The 17,422-nt window shown below is 39.7% G+C and overlaps 1 protein-coding gene across 1 annotated transcript; it reads left to right on the forward strand.

Annotated features, from left to right (window-relative positions):
* The first annotated feature begins 480 nt into the window (after nt 1–480).
* Nucleotides 481–16,654, forward strand: rorcb (RAR-related orphan receptor C b). Its single transcript, XM_023964873.2, has 10 exons — nt 481–974; nt 7,404–7,489; nt 7,577–7,718; nt 7,871–8,383; nt 9,332–9,453; nt 9,753–9,885; nt 10,421–10,528; nt 12,024–12,134; nt 13,021–13,133; nt 14,204–16,654. The coding sequence occupies exons 1-10, from the start codon at nt 968–970 to the stop codon at nt 14,363–14,365; spliced, it is 1,497 nt and encodes a 498-aa protein (XP_023820641.1). The 5' UTR covers nt 481–967; the 3' UTR covers nt 14,366–16,654.
* Nucleotides 16,655–17,422: the final 768 nt, after the last annotated feature.

The following is a 17,422-nucleotide window of genomic DNA, read 5'->3' on the forward strand; positions in this document are numbered from 1 at the left end:
AGCTCTCCAACGAAGCCATCTAATTAGCAGGTAGGCCTTTGCTACCCCGCTTAAGTGACGGTCCGGCTGGATCGTCACACTACAAAGGTCCGGCCGGATCGTTACAGTACAAAGGAGAGGTCAATACGTTCCAAAATACTGAATTAAAAACACAATAAATACTGAGTTAAAAAAAATTCAAAATATTTTGTTTATTAGATTTTTTTAACAGAATTTTGATTGAATACTTGATAACCCCATACCATAAAACTACCAACACCATGCTTAGGCAGGTTAGCACAATTACATGAGGTTTTTTAAAACAAAATAAAAGTTTTTACAAAAACTTCCTTGAATTATATTTAATTTGCCTACAGTCCTAAAATAAGCTAAAATTGAAATATTTTTTTTAAAATAAATGTTTGTGGAATCATGATTTTTTTTTGATGAATAACAAAGACAAAAAAAGAACTATAAATCCATCACTTGCGATGCCACCTTAAACACGCTCCCGAGTGCGCGCTCCCGTGCGCTGCGCGAGGGTTGTCGGCAGTGAGATCATGTGAGAGTCCACGCTGGAGAAAGTAGGTTAGCAGGGTAGACTGAGAGGAACGCAGGCAGAGTCACGGCGCTGAAGCGGGGTCCGAACATCGCTCCTTCATTGTGGGACTATTCTGTCAAACGGGAACAAAGTTGATCCAAATTTGTTCGACTGCGCGCAAAGGAAGGCTACAATGCGAAGCGAAGCGACTTCATTCCCTCTTTTATTCTCCACGGACTTGATCGAGCGATAGAAAGAGGAGTTGCGGACACTTTCTGCATTGGTTATCATTTTCTTATTAAACCAGATTGCAGCCAGGAGTCCCGGTCATATTTTTGGGCCAGTTTCTTCTGGCTCCGGCGCTTTTTGCACCTCTGTCCCGTCACCTTCACTTACCCCATGTAGCCGAGTCTCTGCCGCCCTGCCCACATTAAAGAAAACACCAAGATGAGAGGTAAGCTGATTTTATACCATGATAAATCAGTGCATGCGTAGCTGAACTTGATCGCAGTGTGGTTTGTGTGGGCTCGTAAAGCAGACTCACATGTGTGCGCACAGGGACTGGAGTGCGCCTGCTTTCCTCCCAGTGCGCACTAATCCCTTCTGACGGGATTATGGCCGCGCGGAGCCGCGGGCAGCATGCTAAAGGCTGAAGTTCAGCGTGCTGTCAGAAAGCGCTGGAAGCTCACACAGATGCATTGAAAATACATTTCTAATATTCCCTTTGATCTTAGTTTATTTTTAAATATGCTACCATGTATAATTCTGATCGAAACCGGGAGTCGTTGCTTAATAATGTGCGGGATTTGAGGGGTTTGAATTCACGCTGGTGCCATAACTGTATAATTGAGGTTATTAAAAAATAAAAATAAAAATTGTGAGTCATAGTCCACCTGAGAAGGCTGTGAATGTTGCCAAGGGATCCATAAGAGTTATGCAATGAGGAGAGGGAGGGGCTTGCGCGGTTGTTGTTAACCAAAACTGCAATTATGTAATAGATATGTTACAAGACCTTATATTTCGAAAACACAATTAAAATTTGAGTGATTTTCTTCCCAAGTGCTCATGTCCAGGAAAAATGTTGGTAAATCATATAAAAAAATATATGTTAGAAATGTTTATATGTTGTGCCTAAATATTTTTAAAGCACGATGAACCATTTTTATTAGATATATTTTTCTTAATTGGAAATTTGGAGTTGGATGTGAGGATTGTGGTGTTGTTGTGGTGTGATGCTGTGCCAGCATGGCCGACTGCGTGACTGTTCAGAGGGAGAACGCGCTGGCTGTTCCACTGACCTAGTTATGTCGCCCGGCATTATGCAGCGGAGGGAGGGGGGATGACTCTGGGAAGCGTCGTGCCGACAGACGTGCATCACCATGTGCGGTTACAGGTGGGCCGTTGCTGACAGGATCAGGAGAAAAAAATCAGCAAATTAAAACTAGTCAAATCCAAGGTTTTCATTAAAGAGGCTTTAAAATTGCACAAAGCCTTCCTGGAATCAAATTTTGTTCACTAAAGCATCTCAAAATCCTACATTAAGGTCCATCCAGCTGCAAGAAAGTCTCTTCATGTGCAAAATCCTTCCTACTTATTCATATTTATTGTTTATACGACGGTATATTTAAAACAATAATAATATTCATTTAAGTAAAATGAAGGATTAAAGGCAAATGTTGTCTTAAAGGGGAAGAAAGTGGATAGATTCTGTATTTTCTAGAAGGAAAAGGAAGAAGAGGGGGTTGCTTTGGGGCCTCTGCTGGAGGGAGGGTCCCTCTCCGTCAGGATATCCAGATGTAAACAAACCACTTTTTTTTTAGCCAACTGGGCCAAATATGCATGTTTGTGACACAACCTGTCTCGTTGAGAGAAAATACATCAGCAACTATTCCACCACTGACTTAGTCATGATTAAACAGTTTAGTCTCAGGGCTCTGGCATGCAAACACACTCTCCGCTCTGATGTTTGGACCTCTGACCCTTCCTCTGGTTTGCTGTGCTGGGCAGCATCCTGCATGTCTGCTGCAAACTGGATCACAGGCTCCCTGAAAGATTATAGGACCTGTGTGAGGAAAGTTCTTGGCTCTGTCCTTGTCTCCCCTCTGTGGGCCTCAGCCAGGCCTCCAGGGGTTATGCATCTTTTAGAGAAGAGTCCTCTGAAAGCTTCAGCAGCCAGACTTAGCCAGTGTGGGCTGTTAGTGAGGCTGAGTTTAAAACCTAATCTAGATAAATTGGTCTTTAATTCAAACCTGCTATGTTAAGTTTAAATTCATCTAAATAATTGATAGATTTGTTTCTTTAAAGAAATGTCTTGTAGTATTTTTGTTTGTTTGTTTGTTTTTTGTTTTTGCAAAAAAACAGCTTTTAAGCTGGTTTTAATGTAGGAATTTATCATTTTATTATCGGGAAGAGCTCATCTTTGTTCTGCTGAAATCCCTAGCTATTCTAAAACAGTCTTTCATTAAAAAAGGGTTTAAAATAGAAAATAATTCAAAAAATAGACTATTAATCAAATGCTATAAAAGAGTTCATAGGGATGGGTTTCATTGCCAATTACAATTACATTTTTATTATGAATCTCAAAGTTACTCTTTTTTTTAAACGTCAAATTGTTGTTTTCAAATTAGCATTTTATTTTAAAAAGAGTTTCTTATATTAAAGTACTTGTATTAAAAAGTAATAAAAATTGGGATTTCTGCCCAAAACATATAAAAAAAATCAAATAATGGATTTGATTAATCAATTTCTTCATCTTAGCTGTGAATAATAAATCAAATCAAATTGTAAACTTGTCAGTCAAAATGGAAGAGATCAATTCTGACCCCAGTTTAGCATATTTAGTCAATAAACCTAATATAAAGTGTATTAAATAAAAATAAAGCTGCAATCAAGACCCCAAACTCTCTTTCTGAATGTAAACATTAAGTGGAAAGATTCGTTTGAATTATTTTCCCTTCATGTCTTTGCAGCCTCTCTCAAATGAGTTACCGGAACAGTTGTATGTTTTCTTATAAAGGCATGTTTTGCAAATATGACACAAAACACAGAAAGTGCGTTTTGCATCTGTAGCAAGTGTTTTGCCCCTGGGCAGCCACTAATGGCATGAAAAATACACTAATATTTATGTTAATGCCAGCTCTAAAAAGATTAAATAAAGAAGGAATACCTAGATATCACAGGTTTTTATGGCTCGGTTGATGAACTGGAGTCTTTCATTGTGGCACACTGACACACTAACTGTTTGACTCATGAGAAAACCTCTTGGAGAGTTATTGCTCCTTGTGAGACACAAAGAAGAGAGCTTTTATAAGTCAGTGATTTTCCCTTTGCCTCTCCCAACCCCTCCCTTAGCCTTAGTAGAGATAACAAGGTTACACATTTAGCTGGCTGATAAACACTGTGAGGCCAACGTGTTTGTCTGAGCCGTTAAAGCCTCCCAGTGTGTTTAGTTTAAAGGTTTGGGTGTGCCGCGCAGCAGCACAGCTCCAACACCTGCTTCGCTCAAACTCCACTGAGTTGTCCATTTCCCAGAAGTCATTGCACTTCGGACAGGCATCTCTATAACAAAGCACGATGTGGCGGATATAAGCCTCTTCAGTTTGTTTGCATTCTGTCAGCAGAAGCGAACTGGTATTGATCTCTTTAGAAAGCCTACTGTCTCAAGAGAGCTAAAGGTCAAAAGGCTTAGACTGATGTAGTTGCGTAGGTTGGAAGGGATGTTTGGGGTCAGAGGTAAATGGTTTTTTATTGGTAGTGTGGCAACTGTTGCTCAATCTTCATCAGCAGCCCCGACAATCAGCAGAATTTTAATTAGATGGGTTCCAAACAGTCCACTTTATGCTGTTTGTTCTCCACTTTTTAAAGAAAAATACTTTTAATCCTTTTTTTTTGGCGCTATTTTTTAAATGACAGCAGCAACAAATTTAGTTTTCTCAATTTTAAAAGTTTAATGGGGGGTTTTTTGTCGAAGAAATTAAAATAAGGTGAAAAAAATACATACTAAGCAAAATGTGCTATCTGCAAACAAACTTTAGCTTATTCGCTAGTCCGTGTTTTTTTTCTTTCAATTGTTAAGGTGAAAGAAAATTCTGTTATTGATCAGCTCACGTGTTGTGTGCGAGGTCATTAGTGCAATTTAGAAGTGTTGTTCAGTTTGTGTTCTCTAACGTTTTGAAATCGTATTTCTTCCTCACCCTTTGCTCCTCCAAAGTGTTGGCATTGGCCTTATCTTTCCATCATCCTGGCTAAGCTGGAGCTAAACATGCCTCTGCCTGGCAGGAAGTCACTTTGGGGTTTCATGTGAAGCACATTGGGAAGCAAATGCATTGAGGATTGAAGGACATATGTCTTTCCCCTTGGCTGTTCCTGAAGATCTGCTGGGTAGTACAGACAGAAACTACGTGTGGTGTGTGTTTGTAACTGCTTGGGGTGGGTGTCTGGGTAATTCTGGCTCTTGGCGAAGGACAAGAATAGAACAGGTTGAAGCAGAGGCTTAATGTCAGTTGTGGGGGGGGGGGGGGGTGAAGGCCTCACTGTCAAGTACAGTATGTACCATTACAGTCTTACCACATATGGTTTCTTTTTACCTAAACGCTCCCATGTTCAAGAATTCAAAGGAGCTATATGAAACCCACATGAGATTTTGAATACATTTCTTCAATGGATTTTTCCTGTTTGGGTTTCATGTTATGCAACATCCAACAGCCATGGTGTTGACATATTTTGTGGCAGAGTGTACGAATTATTTCTTTCCACCTTAAAACAGCCTGCAGAGAGCGGGATCATGCTTTTGACTCACTCCTCCATCTCACTCTGCAGTGGGAAAGTGTGTCAGTGGGACAGACCAGTCCACATGGGCTGACAGGCTGCAGTGGCAGAGTGACGCACCACTCAGCCAATGGCGCCGGAGCAGCCAACGGCACACAGCCAGTGGGAAAGAGCGGCTCCGTAGAGGGCGGGGTATCCGTGTTGCTAGAGTGAGCCTGCTTAATGAGAGCCAAGAAGAATGCTCACAGACAGGAGTTATATAATCGAGAGAGGAGGGAGGGGTGGAGGGGAGAAAAGTCAGGGAGGGCGAAGCAGGGAGGAGGGAGATATTTTTCCATTGCATGCCTCCAGCTGCCCTCATCAGTTGAAGTATTTTCGTCAACAGCATTTGAGCGGAGGCAGACGAAGGTGTCCTTAAAGAGGAAAAAAGAAGTGGAAAGCTGTGTTTTCCACTGCTTAGCATTGAAACAGATCCCCTGCAGTTTTCCAAAGACGTGGCTCCTCACAGACAGACGGCTGCTTCATCATGATATAGCTTGTGTCTGTTTTTAACCACCAAAGAAGGAGATCTTTGTGGAAAAATCACATGTGCAAGTGATGTTTATGCAGTTTTGTCACGCTGGGAACACACACAAACACAAGCAATCTTGGTTTCTTCTGTTTGTTATCTACAGAGAAAAAATGAAACTCAATCAGTTTTGAACTTTGCGTTGGGTCACACACAGAAAAAAAAGGCTTCAAAGCTTCATAAACCAGACAAAATGAATAGAAAACAAAACAAAAAAAACAGGAAAGCTTAATCAAAAAGTCTTCCTCTAATTTAACAGTGAAGAGATTCTAACCCACGATGTAACATCTCTTGTAACACGACCTTGTACAGTTTAAATCTGTGGTTTTGTCCACAGAGTTCCTGCAGAGGACAGGCAGGGTGTAACATAATAACTGAGCATAATAGAAATGGTTAACATGCTTTGTGGCCACATGTAGTTCCAATGAGACATTCAATACAGTATGCTACGTTTCAGGTACAGTACTTTTGGAAGCAGGAGACATCGGGATTTTTCAAATTTGATGAAAGGCTCCATGGTGTAATCTCCAATTTGTGAAATTGCTGTGTCACACAGAAAAAGCAAACAAAAGAGTCTGGAGCAGGCATCTAGTGTTTATCAACTTAGGAAAGAGCCTTTGCGGTGGCTATAACGTTTCATTGATCTTTGACATAGGCCTTTTTATTCCAGATGTTCTAGCATTTCAGCACATTTGTTTGGTGTATGATGGGAAAATGGATTAAAATTTTGCACTTCTTCGTGTGACCACTGAAAACTTGATTTTAGAATGGACCATTTTCTCATGGATTCCAAGCTAAAAAAGACTAGTTTAGTCTGGTTGAAAAACTTTGTCAATGTTATTTTGGTTTATTTATTTTTCTTGTCATTTTTGGTCCAATGGTGACTAAATAGGGGAGTAGATTTAACAAAACTTTTACTTTGCTTCAGCATATGCCATCACCCACTTTGAAAACTACGCTGAGAGTATTTTTTACCATTCAGAACCCTATGACTATCATCACAGATTATTGGTTGAGTTAACATTCATCTTTGGACATTACTGGAGCTGATTTGGAGCCAGTGGTCTCTCAGCTGTCCCCATTTTGGCCAGATATGACATCACAGAACTTTAACATTTCTACAAATGGACAAAATGGGGAACAAACATCCTAGAGTTGTTTAAACAGCCCAATAAGGTGTGCTGATCAGGTCACCTGACCTGGTTCCAGTTGCTATTCTTTTTTAACCAGCTTCAAACAGGAAGTCATTGTTGTTTCTGCAAATAGAAGGAAAAGTCTCAGCTGGCCCGCCTCAGGGGGAAGCTGTCTGCCCCATCTGAGGTCAAAACCACACCAAACATTACCATCTGTGAAACTCCATGTTTACTTGAGATACTGCAATTGGGATTCGGGTTTTCTCAGAGTAATAGTTGCCAAACAAGGCCAACAAATCACAGCTGTTTTTCACTCTGCAGATGGTGTCCTTGCGTGTTATCTGAACCAGAGTTGCCTTTGAGACGTGGGACGTTCTTTTCTGACCTGTCCTGCCGATGTTTTTCTGTCCTACAGCACAGATTGAGGTCATCCCCTGTAAGATCTGTGGGGACAAGTCCTCAGGAATCCACTATGGAGTCATCACCTGTGAAGGCTGTAAGGTGGGTGGAGGAGGCAGAGATGTCAAACATATGTTAAGTGTGCGTGAGATGTAAAAAAACAAAAATCATTTTTCTGTGTGTATTTAGGGTTTCTTCCGTCGCAGCCAGCAGAACAACGCCATGTACTCTTGTTCACGCCAGAGGAACTGTCTCATAGACAGAACTAACCGAAACCGCTGCCAGCACTGCCGTCTGCAGAAGTGTCTGGCTTTGGGCATGAGCAGAGATGGTAATCTTTTTTTTACACACTTCATATGATCTTAATACTTCTTAGCAAAAAAACAAATATATGACCACAGGAAGTTTTGTTTTTTCCCCCAAAACTAAATATCTGTGAGGGACTTTTGTGTCAAGTATTTGACAAATATCATCTCTCTGCAGCCGTGAAATTTGGCCGTATGTCAAAGAAACAGCGTGACAGCCTCTACGCGGAGGTTCAGAAGCATCAGAAGTCCCAAGAGTGTGTGGCTTCTGGAGGTGGGGGCTCCACCACCCTATCTTTACCCATGGAGGATGGAGTCTGCAACAGCAGCACAGATGAGGGCGAAGAGGGCCTGAGCCGATCTTACAGCAGTGGAGGCTCCACCTCTACCCTCAGCGACCTTGATGATATTGCAGCACTGCCTGACCTGTTTGACCTGCCTCTAACCCCCGAGGAGGCCAGCGAGTACTGCAGCCTGGAGCTGCTCGGAGGCGGAGGAGCCAGCACGGGGAACACCTCCAACTCCTCATCTTCGTCCTCCACTTCCTCGTCTTTGTCCAATCAGAACTCCCCACAGCAGACTATGCTGGACACAGCAGACACAAACGGGTTCCAGCTCCCGCATCCGCTGCTGGGACGCAGACGTCCACTGCTGGACCATCTGCCCGACGACTGCTCAATATCAGACCTTGGTGAGACTAAAGATGATACACCAACTACACAACAAATGTCTCAGTGCCACATTCACAGATAGTAATACCAAAACAAAATGCTTTACTTGTGAACAGACCTTTTATTTTACGGAATTTCACTGAGGCAGAACTGTAAAAGGTTTTCTCATGTGGTTTAAATTTTTCACCTTAATTTCCTTCTTTATGCGCTTCAGTAAGCTGATAAAAGCGGATCACACTTAATTCAGTTAAAGGAATATTTCTGCACAGATTATTAAGTTATTCAGTGCGGTTGAGATATTATCTCAGCCGTCCTGCAAAGTTTGATACACTAAAGGAAAAAAACAAAGTGGAACTCTTTCTCTGATAACTTATATTATCTCAGTTTAAAACACAGAAATGATTCAAGAATGAGCAAATGCTCATAAAACTGAATTAAAGAAGAGCAAATGTAATTTAAGAGACAGATCTAATTAAATCAAAGGCATAGGCGAAGGACAAGGACATGTTTTGTGACTGTGTTGTGCAGCGTTTTAGCATTTGTGCAGCAAAGCAAAAAAAGAACTACTAATTTGTGGAACCAATAGGCAGTAAGTAATGGGAAATGAGCAGAAACAAATTCCTTGCTAAGGAGTTCAGATAAAAGAATACAGGTTTTTTTGCTATTTATTTCTTTTTAAAATGTGGATCTCTTTTCCTAGAGTAGCCTTACCAAGACATAAACTTGTATTTGTTCTTGACATCAGCAGACTGGTCTAAATGGAAAACTGTAAATATGTCTAGTTTGTTGGCGGAGGTGCAAGGGAATAAAGGGAAGAATAATATCTAATTCAGAATTGTTTTTTTTTTAAAAACTGCAGAGCAAAGATTTTTAAGAAGAAAACTTCCTCATGATAAAATGCTGCCCACACCACAACCCAAAGCCACAGCTCGCAGGCACTGACTTTGTTGTGTGTGTTTTTTTTTCAGAGCACATCACTCAAGGTATTGTTAAGTCTCACTTGGAAACTTGTCAGTACAGTGCAGAGGACATGAAAAGATTTTCCTGGGTTCAGTACACACCTGAAGAAACAAGGGTCTTTCAGAACAAGGTAGGCAACACACAACTATTCCAGCTTAGACAATGATGCGTATCACTGAGATCAGATCTCGTGAGAAGATAAAAAGTAACAATGATTGAGAGAAAAAAGACAGCCACTGACGTCAGTCTTTGTAAAGAAAAAAAATTCTGGGTGAACCAGAGTGTTTACAGTCAACAAAACTGTGGTTAGGTTACCAAAACAAAACTTCTCAGAGCAAAGCTGAGCGGTCCATATGAACCTGAACAGGGAAAAAGCTGGACATGGTGGAGGAAATACTCAGCCTAACACTCACTTCTGCTCCTCTTCAGTCAGCCGAGTGGATGTGGCAGCAATGTGCACTCCACATTACCAACGCCATCCAGTATGTGGTGGAATTTGCCAAGCGCATCTCTGGCTTCATGGATCTGTGCCAGAATGATCAGATTATATTGCTCAAAGCAGGTCAGTGCAAAAAAAAAAAAACAAATATCAAATTATCTGATTTAGATGTACTTTTTCAATGTAAGAAAAGCTTTTATTTTGCTAACTTGAGCTCTTTCCTGTGTTTTCCTTTGTCCCCAACCTTCTATCTCTGCCATGTTTTAAAATTTAATGCTTATATCATTAAATTATAAACTGGGGGAAAAAAACGACACAATTCTGGATACAAAATTTGTGTTTTTTGTTTATTCTTTGTGCATTGCACATAAATAACGCAACATAAAATGCATATATTTAACAATGGGTTTACCTTTTGTTAATGAAACTTGAAATTTGAAAAAAATCTTGGTGGATATTTTTTTTTATCCTGTGGATTTTTTTAAATGTTCAATATTGTTTTATATATGCTGTTTTCTAATCTGATACAAAATTATTTACATTTTGTTGTACTTTTTGTGCATGTTGGAGTATCTTGGGCCTTCTCTGCCTTCCCGCTTTCTTCTCTTCTATCTCCATCCTTCCATGTCTATTCCTCTGTCTTTGACTACTTTTTTAGGCTGCTTGGAGGTCCTGCTCATTCGCATGTGCCGCGCCTTCAACAGCAGCAGCAGCACCATCTTCTTCAATGGAAAATTTGCCTCGGCTCAGTTCTTCAAAGCTCTCGGTAAGGATCACTTGGGGCTGCAGCTTCGTAAGCTTTGAAATATTCAGAGGACTGACACACTCCTCCTGGGCGTCTGAGGTTTCTCGTGTGAGCTCAGGATCATATGACTCTTTCAGGTCTGTTGGGCAATCGAAGTGATCGTTGCATAAAATCTGTTCCTGACAGCTTAGAAACACACACCTGCAAGTCATTATTTTGAAATCATCTCTGAACAACAATGGTGCTTTTAGGGTGCCTGAATGTTACCATTCACTGACTGCCTGCCTCTTCTGGCTCCTACTGTTAAAGAATGTGTAACAGTGCACTCTAGTGGGCAAACTATAAACCTGCACAATTTATATTTTTTGGTAAATATATTCACTACCTGTATTATTTTTGTTGTTTCAAAGATAGCTAACAACATTTCTGTTTTGTTTTGTTTTATTTTGTTATTAATCTTGTGACTTGTATTGCATCAGACAGTATTGACAGAGGGCTACACAAGTCACTTAATTTCAATGTCATTGATTTTTCACTCTGAGTAGATAAAGATTCTGTAGTCTTTTCCTTTAAATCAGTGGTTCCGACACCCTAGGACACTAAGCGGTACCGGTCCGTGGGAAAGTTAGTACCAAGCCACAGACAAAAAAAAAAAAAAACACGACTTACCATTTTTAAAATTTATTTATAATCTGATTCTGACGGAAATTTTATTTTGGAAAAAATTATGGATTCTCCCCTTTACACCCGACTCATTCTTGATGCTTGTCTTGTCGCTCGGTCACGTGCCGGAAATATATGGACTAATTTTTTAAAGCGGCTGTGACTCCCAAGCTAGGAAAGATAATAAAAATCCAACGTATTTGGGAAGTTTTTGTTTACACAAAAGAGCCAGAGAGGAAACGAAGGAAGAGCCTTTGACTTAAGAAATAAGAACGCTGCGTTGAACAGACAAAAACCAGAAGTCTTTACTCTAAATATAGATTTACTGTGACCGATTTTCCCAAAGGCCATAATAATAATCCATTATTAAGAATCGACTGACTGATATTACGAGGACACTGGTAACAAAGTTGCTCAAATGGTAGATTCACAATTATTTATTTATTTATTTATTTTCATTGTACCCTAAAAGTCAGATGAGGCTGAAGTTGGCATTTGACCTTTTTTATTTTCCACTTTGACAGTTATGGGTCAGGGAAAATTTGTATCACATTTTAATGGTTCCTACACAAAATCTAGTTGTTTAAAGTAGCTGCAGATGTTTTGCACAGGATGAAGATAAACTTTACCCTCTAAAGTTAAGAGAAACTGGAAGCTAAAAAAAAGGAAAACCAACTTCAGTCTCCTACAGGCCGGTGTGTGAAAATATTGTCTGATTAAACCGGTCAGTGGCCTGAAAAGGGTTGAAGACTACTGACTTAAATCGCAAGAGAGACAATTTCATGACAAGTAATTATCAGGAGAAAACTAGGTCACTAGTTTTGCTTCACCTTAAAACCTCCTGTTTCCACAGGTTGTGACGATCTGGTCAGTGCAGTGTTTGAACTGGGGAAAGGACTATGTCGTCTGCAGCTGACCGACGAGGAAATGGCCTTGTTCAGTGCTGCCGTCCTGCTTTCACCAGGTAAATGTCTGAAATTCTCTTTTCATCACACACACATTCAAACAACATAGTTTTTTTTTCTCCATAATAGTAGTTGTGCTTTGCTCCGCATGGCCTTTAAGCAATAAAGGGTCCCATTCACGTCCCTCAACGTAAACATAAGTTTGATTAAATCTTTTAACCCAGAGAGTTTATCCACTTTAGTATTTCTTCACCGGCTCTACCGTAATTAAAACTAATGAAAGATTTTCATATGTTATGGTTTGTTTCGACATTTGGAAAGAACTACATTTTATATCTTTTATTTAAATAATTTTTCACAAAGCCAATAAAATGTTCATATAACTTTAGGAAACTTTCTGGTGTTTTTAACAGAAAGATTTTCTAACTAGCTTTTTATGACGGTTTTCTCTCATTTTTAATGTAAAGTTTTAACTTTGCAGGGCATTGAGCTAACCTTGGTTCTGCATTTTAAACAGGTCCTCTTTTAGTTATGCCTTCTATTTAAAATCTTTGACTGAGAATAGAAAATAACTCCGATAATCCATGCATCTAGCAAATTCTTTTGTCTTTTTTTTGTTCCTATTATTAAAAATTGAAAACATTGTTTTGGGTTTTTTTTGGACAAAGAAGTGAAATTTAAGATGTGTAAAAAAAACATACAATGTCAAAAAAACAGATTATGGTACACAGAGAGAAAAAGAGAAGTTAGAAAATGATTGTAAATAGCTATAAATCTTCTTTTAGTGTCTTTTGATTTTAATGATATGTATTTCTTTTGTATTATGATGTTTATTTTAGATTGCTGTTTTTGTTTTATCTTTCATTTTTAGGCACTTTGGTCAGCCTCTGCTGTTTTAAAAAGTGCTTTATAAATAATGTTGACTTGACTTGACTTTTCCTGCAGACCGACTCTGGCTGACAGAAGGCCAGAAAGTTCAGAAACTGCAGGAGAAGGTCTACTTGGCTCTGCAGCATAGTGTACAGAAGAGTGGGGCCAGTGAAGAGAAACTGGACAAGGTAAAACCAAACTCTCTTGGGTTTTTTTTATTTTTTTAATTCCTGGGTCCTCTGTTTGGATCAGGTCTAATATAGTTTTTAACCCTTGTGCTATCTTAGATGACCCCACCCTTACATTGATGTGTTCTCCCTACCATGACAAAGGTGGATAAAGGTGGAAAGATTTCATGTAATCCATGGAAACCAGTAAAGATCACAAATCATTGGAGAAAAAAGGTTCAGAGTACTGTCTAGTGGGTCTAGATGACCCAACTCCCAACGGTAAAGTGCTTAGGATACCACAAGGGTTAAATAAATCCACATTTAAAGACCCACTCCAATAAAAATTGTGTTTATAACATGTTCTTATGCCATGTTTTTCATGATGGAGGACATATTTAAAGAAAAATATGATTACATTTGTTTTCTGAGTATTTCTTTATCCAGATTGTTGTGAATCAGAGCAGAAGAGAAAGTGCAGTTTGAAAAAGCTTGTAGCAGAGATGGAGTTGTTACAATCAACAGGCCACAAGCTCCCTGCTCCACTCTATTTTCATGCATCCACTTGCAGACAAATAGATCCATGTACGTCTTTGTTTTCCTCGTCCCAGCTGGCATTTGGCTCTAAACTGGCAGAATAGCTCACCATGTTTGTTGCACAGCTAATGTTAGCTTGAGGTTATGAGGGGCTGCAAGCTAGAGGGAGAGATTGTAAACAAAGGGATGATGGGAAATGAAGAGACACCCACTCCATGGCAACATGCCCCCCCACAACTCAGAGGTGAATTACTAATGAACTATTGCCGCTTTGCAGAAACAACTGTATGTCCTATAAAATGACAGTTTTTTTTTTTTAATTTTGTCTAAAAAAGGCATCATTATAACTAAAAGACCACTGGGAACGCTTTTAAACAAGACCAAAAATTATGGAAACGGGACTTGAAGTTACCTAAATTACAGGCAAATGTAATGTTTTGTTGTTTATAGGAGAGAAAGAGTTCTCTGTATTAGCTGCTGAATGGTCACAGTTTACATGTTGAAGAAGGTTTAAAGTTGTCTCATTTACATTTTAATGTCTTTTGTTTCCACAGATGATGTCCAAGCTGCCGACGATGAAGTCCATCTGTAAACTCCACGTTGATAAGCTGGAGTTTTTCCGTTTGGTTCACCCAGAGACTGCCTACAATTTCCCGCCACTCTACCGGGAAGTGTTCGGCAGCGAGATGTCTCTGCCGGACTCCACAAACAGCTAGACAGGCAGAAAGACAAACCAGAAAGATGGAGAAGAGTGTTTGAAGAGGTAGGGGAGCAAAATGAGAGACAGAGAAGTATAGATACGTTTAAAGCTTAACAACCAGCAATTTTAAGAGACAATCCAGGACTTTAAATACTCCGTCTCCCAAAGTAGTCCTTTACTATCCCAGCAGGCAAAGCACCTTACACTACAGACCACACATGCTCATGGCCCTCTGCATATTGTAGCATCGACACAAGCAATTGGGCCTTGTAATTACATCACTGTGGCCCAAACAGCACAGCTCTAAGCTCTCAAACATTTGACACACCTGATCCTCCTGTGGATCAACTATCTAGTAATGAATGTACCTCATTGATTAGCACTTGTGCACGAACAAGAACCCAACAACAATGAATGTAAGACACTGCCGCTCTGAAAGAGTTTGGCACACTTTTATTAGCATGAAGTTATTAAACGGGTCTAATTGCGAATATAATTATTAGTCAGTATTCCTTCATATTTGTGCGTCCCATTATGGAATGCATGCCATTCGTATAGACAGCACCATTTAATCCATCCTCACCTAGGGACCAATATCACAGGTCAGATTTTCACTGACATAAAAAAAAAATCCTCTAGTATAATGTCATGATTTAGTCCAAACTTCGTAAGTTGCACAAATTGAGGTTCACACACCTTTATAGTAGATACTGTTCCGGTGCTGCCTTTTAGGCTCTTGAGAAACCTCAGTCCCACACACCCCTTTCCTTGTAAATGCCACTTAGTGACAGAGCGAGATGAAATTATCTTTAATTTATATACACATTTATAGACAAATATTTTAGGTAAGAATGTAAATAAACAACTTTTTAATTGTGTGGAGAGAGTAGGAGTAAGTAAAGACGAAGAGGAGGCACAAAGATGCGAGGAAAGCTGATATTTGGACTCTTATTTTTTTTTTTCTGGACAATTTGTCCCTCTTCTGACAGTACCCTCAGGTTTCCGTGGCAACAAGCCTTCCTTTTGTTTTTTGGCTGGAGGACAACCATCTCGCAAGCGATGGGGTGGACTTTTCTGGCTGGTGCGACGCATCATTGAAGCAGGTGGAGGGGGGTGAGGGCAGCGCATGTAAGCCGAGGCAAAAGAAGAAGACGCCTTGCCTTTTGAACTGTATGCATTCAGTCAGCACCGCTGCCCTCTTACCCCTGCTTACTGGGACAAAAAGGACAAACGGGAAGTGAAAAATCACTTCTTGAACTGGAGGATAAAACGGGACATAAAGGGTCTCTCCACCAGTTTCCAGCCAGCAGTCAGTACAATAGAAGAACAGTGATTTAACTCTGTTTCCTTCATAATGTTTCACCTGCCTAAAAGTTTGTATTACAAAGGTCCACATGTAACCCAAACTCTCTCTGCTGGTTGGTACAACTGTATTATTTTGTACATTTTGGTGTTCCCCTCTCTTCTAGTCCCAACACTTGTCTGAACAAGAAGCACTTAAAACCTTCCTGTTTCCCCACCTGGCATTAGTCTAAGGCAAGACAGAGCTACCAGCTGCCCCCCTGAGTTGGTCTCAAATGCCAGTAAGACTTCAGTCACTTTGGTTCAATATATATATTTTTTTTAGGTACCAATCTGTCACTCAAAATCACTCATAACTGTTTACATCTCCATTCATCTTCTGACGGCTAAGCATAGCAGTGATGATGATGTCTTACTTGGGGGGCTCTGAAGTTCTTCAGCAGCGTCTGAGGACCTGCTGCCTGCTGCTCAGGGAGCTAGCTGTGATCTCTCGTCCCTTTACTACATGTGTCGTTTTGTAGCCTTGTGCTCCTCACACTTTTGCACCTGCAACCCATAATCACTGTGGCCGTAAGTTCTGTTGTGAATGTTTCCCACAAATTGTCAAAGTCCTTCCTGTTTGTCCTACTATCGTAACATTCGACGTAAGATGCATAGAATTGAAAAAAAAAGATCTTAGTTAAAGATTACTTTTGTTATTTGGGTTTCCTTTGCTGTGATTTTCATTCATTCATCAGACCTCATCCCACACCTTTTCTTCATGTCTCCACTTTTTATCTTGCAAAGTCAATAATGATTTGCTTTTTCATAACTGAACAAGAAAGGTTCAAACAGCTAAAAAATAGTTTTGATTCCCTTCTCTTCCTCAGTTTGACAAAATGTACAAGATGTATATTACTAGTCCAAGAGTCACACACAGCTTGATATATATTGTCCAATGGGATACATTGTATGTGGTTTTAAGAATGTAATAAATAAATGGTTTCTTTTTCTTTTAAAATAATCCTGTCCTATTAGCATCATTTTGATTCCTGGTTCATATCATTTTGAAACATTTTTGGTTCAAATAATAGTTATTATTACAGGAAGGATGAAGCAAAAGGTGTGCAATAAGTAAAAGAACTATTACTTCAAAACAATATTACTAAAAAAACAAAAGAGGAAGCAGTTTAGTGAAACAGGCCTGAACAAAAATGATAGGCTTCACAGATAAGTTGTGCGGAGCCCTGGATGTGACATTAAAAAAACAAGTTGTTCCCTAATAATTTGTCGCCACAACATAGCATTATATTAGCATTTTGTGAACACAAATTAGCATTTTATTAACATTTGGTGCACAGACATTGGCATTTTGTGCACACAATTTAGTATTTTGTGGCTACAAAAGATCCTTTCATTAGCATTTTGAGCCCTTAACCCTTGTGCTATCCTAGGCACTTTACCATTGGGAGTTGGGTCATCTAGACCCACTAGACAGTGCGCTGAACCTTTTTTCTTCAATGATTTGTGAACTTCACTGGTGTCCATGGATTACATAAAATCTTTCCACCTTTAGCCACCTTTGTCATGGTAGGGAGAACACGTCAATGTAAGGGTGGGGTCATCTAAGATAGCACAAAGGGTACATAAGTATTTTAGTATCTTCAAATCTGTTGCCACAAAATGCGTATTTGTGCCCACAAAAAAACAATCTGTAGGCACAAATTATTAATTTGAGGTCATATTCTTTCCCTTTTTCTATGTCATTTCCAGGGCTTCATAGTAATTAGTA

Source organism: Oryzias latipes, chromosome 17, assembly GCF_053564925.1.
Source record: "Oryzias latipes strain Hd-rR chromosome 17, Olatipes_Hd-rR_3.1".
Classification (NCBI taxonomy): domain Eukaryota; kingdom Metazoa; phylum Chordata; class Actinopteri; order Beloniformes; family Adrianichthyidae; genus Oryzias; species Oryzias latipes.

Coding starts and splice junctions, on each gene's coding strand:
- rorcb (XM_023964873.2), top strand. Junction 10,529..12,023: donor TCAGTTCTTCAAAGCTCTCG/GTAAGGATCACT, acceptor CTGTTTCCACAG/GTTGTGACGATCTGGTCAGT. Junction 13,134..14,203: donor GTGAAGAGAAACTGGACAAG/GTAAAACCAAAC, acceptor TTGTTTCCACAG/ATGATGTCCAAGCTGCCGAC.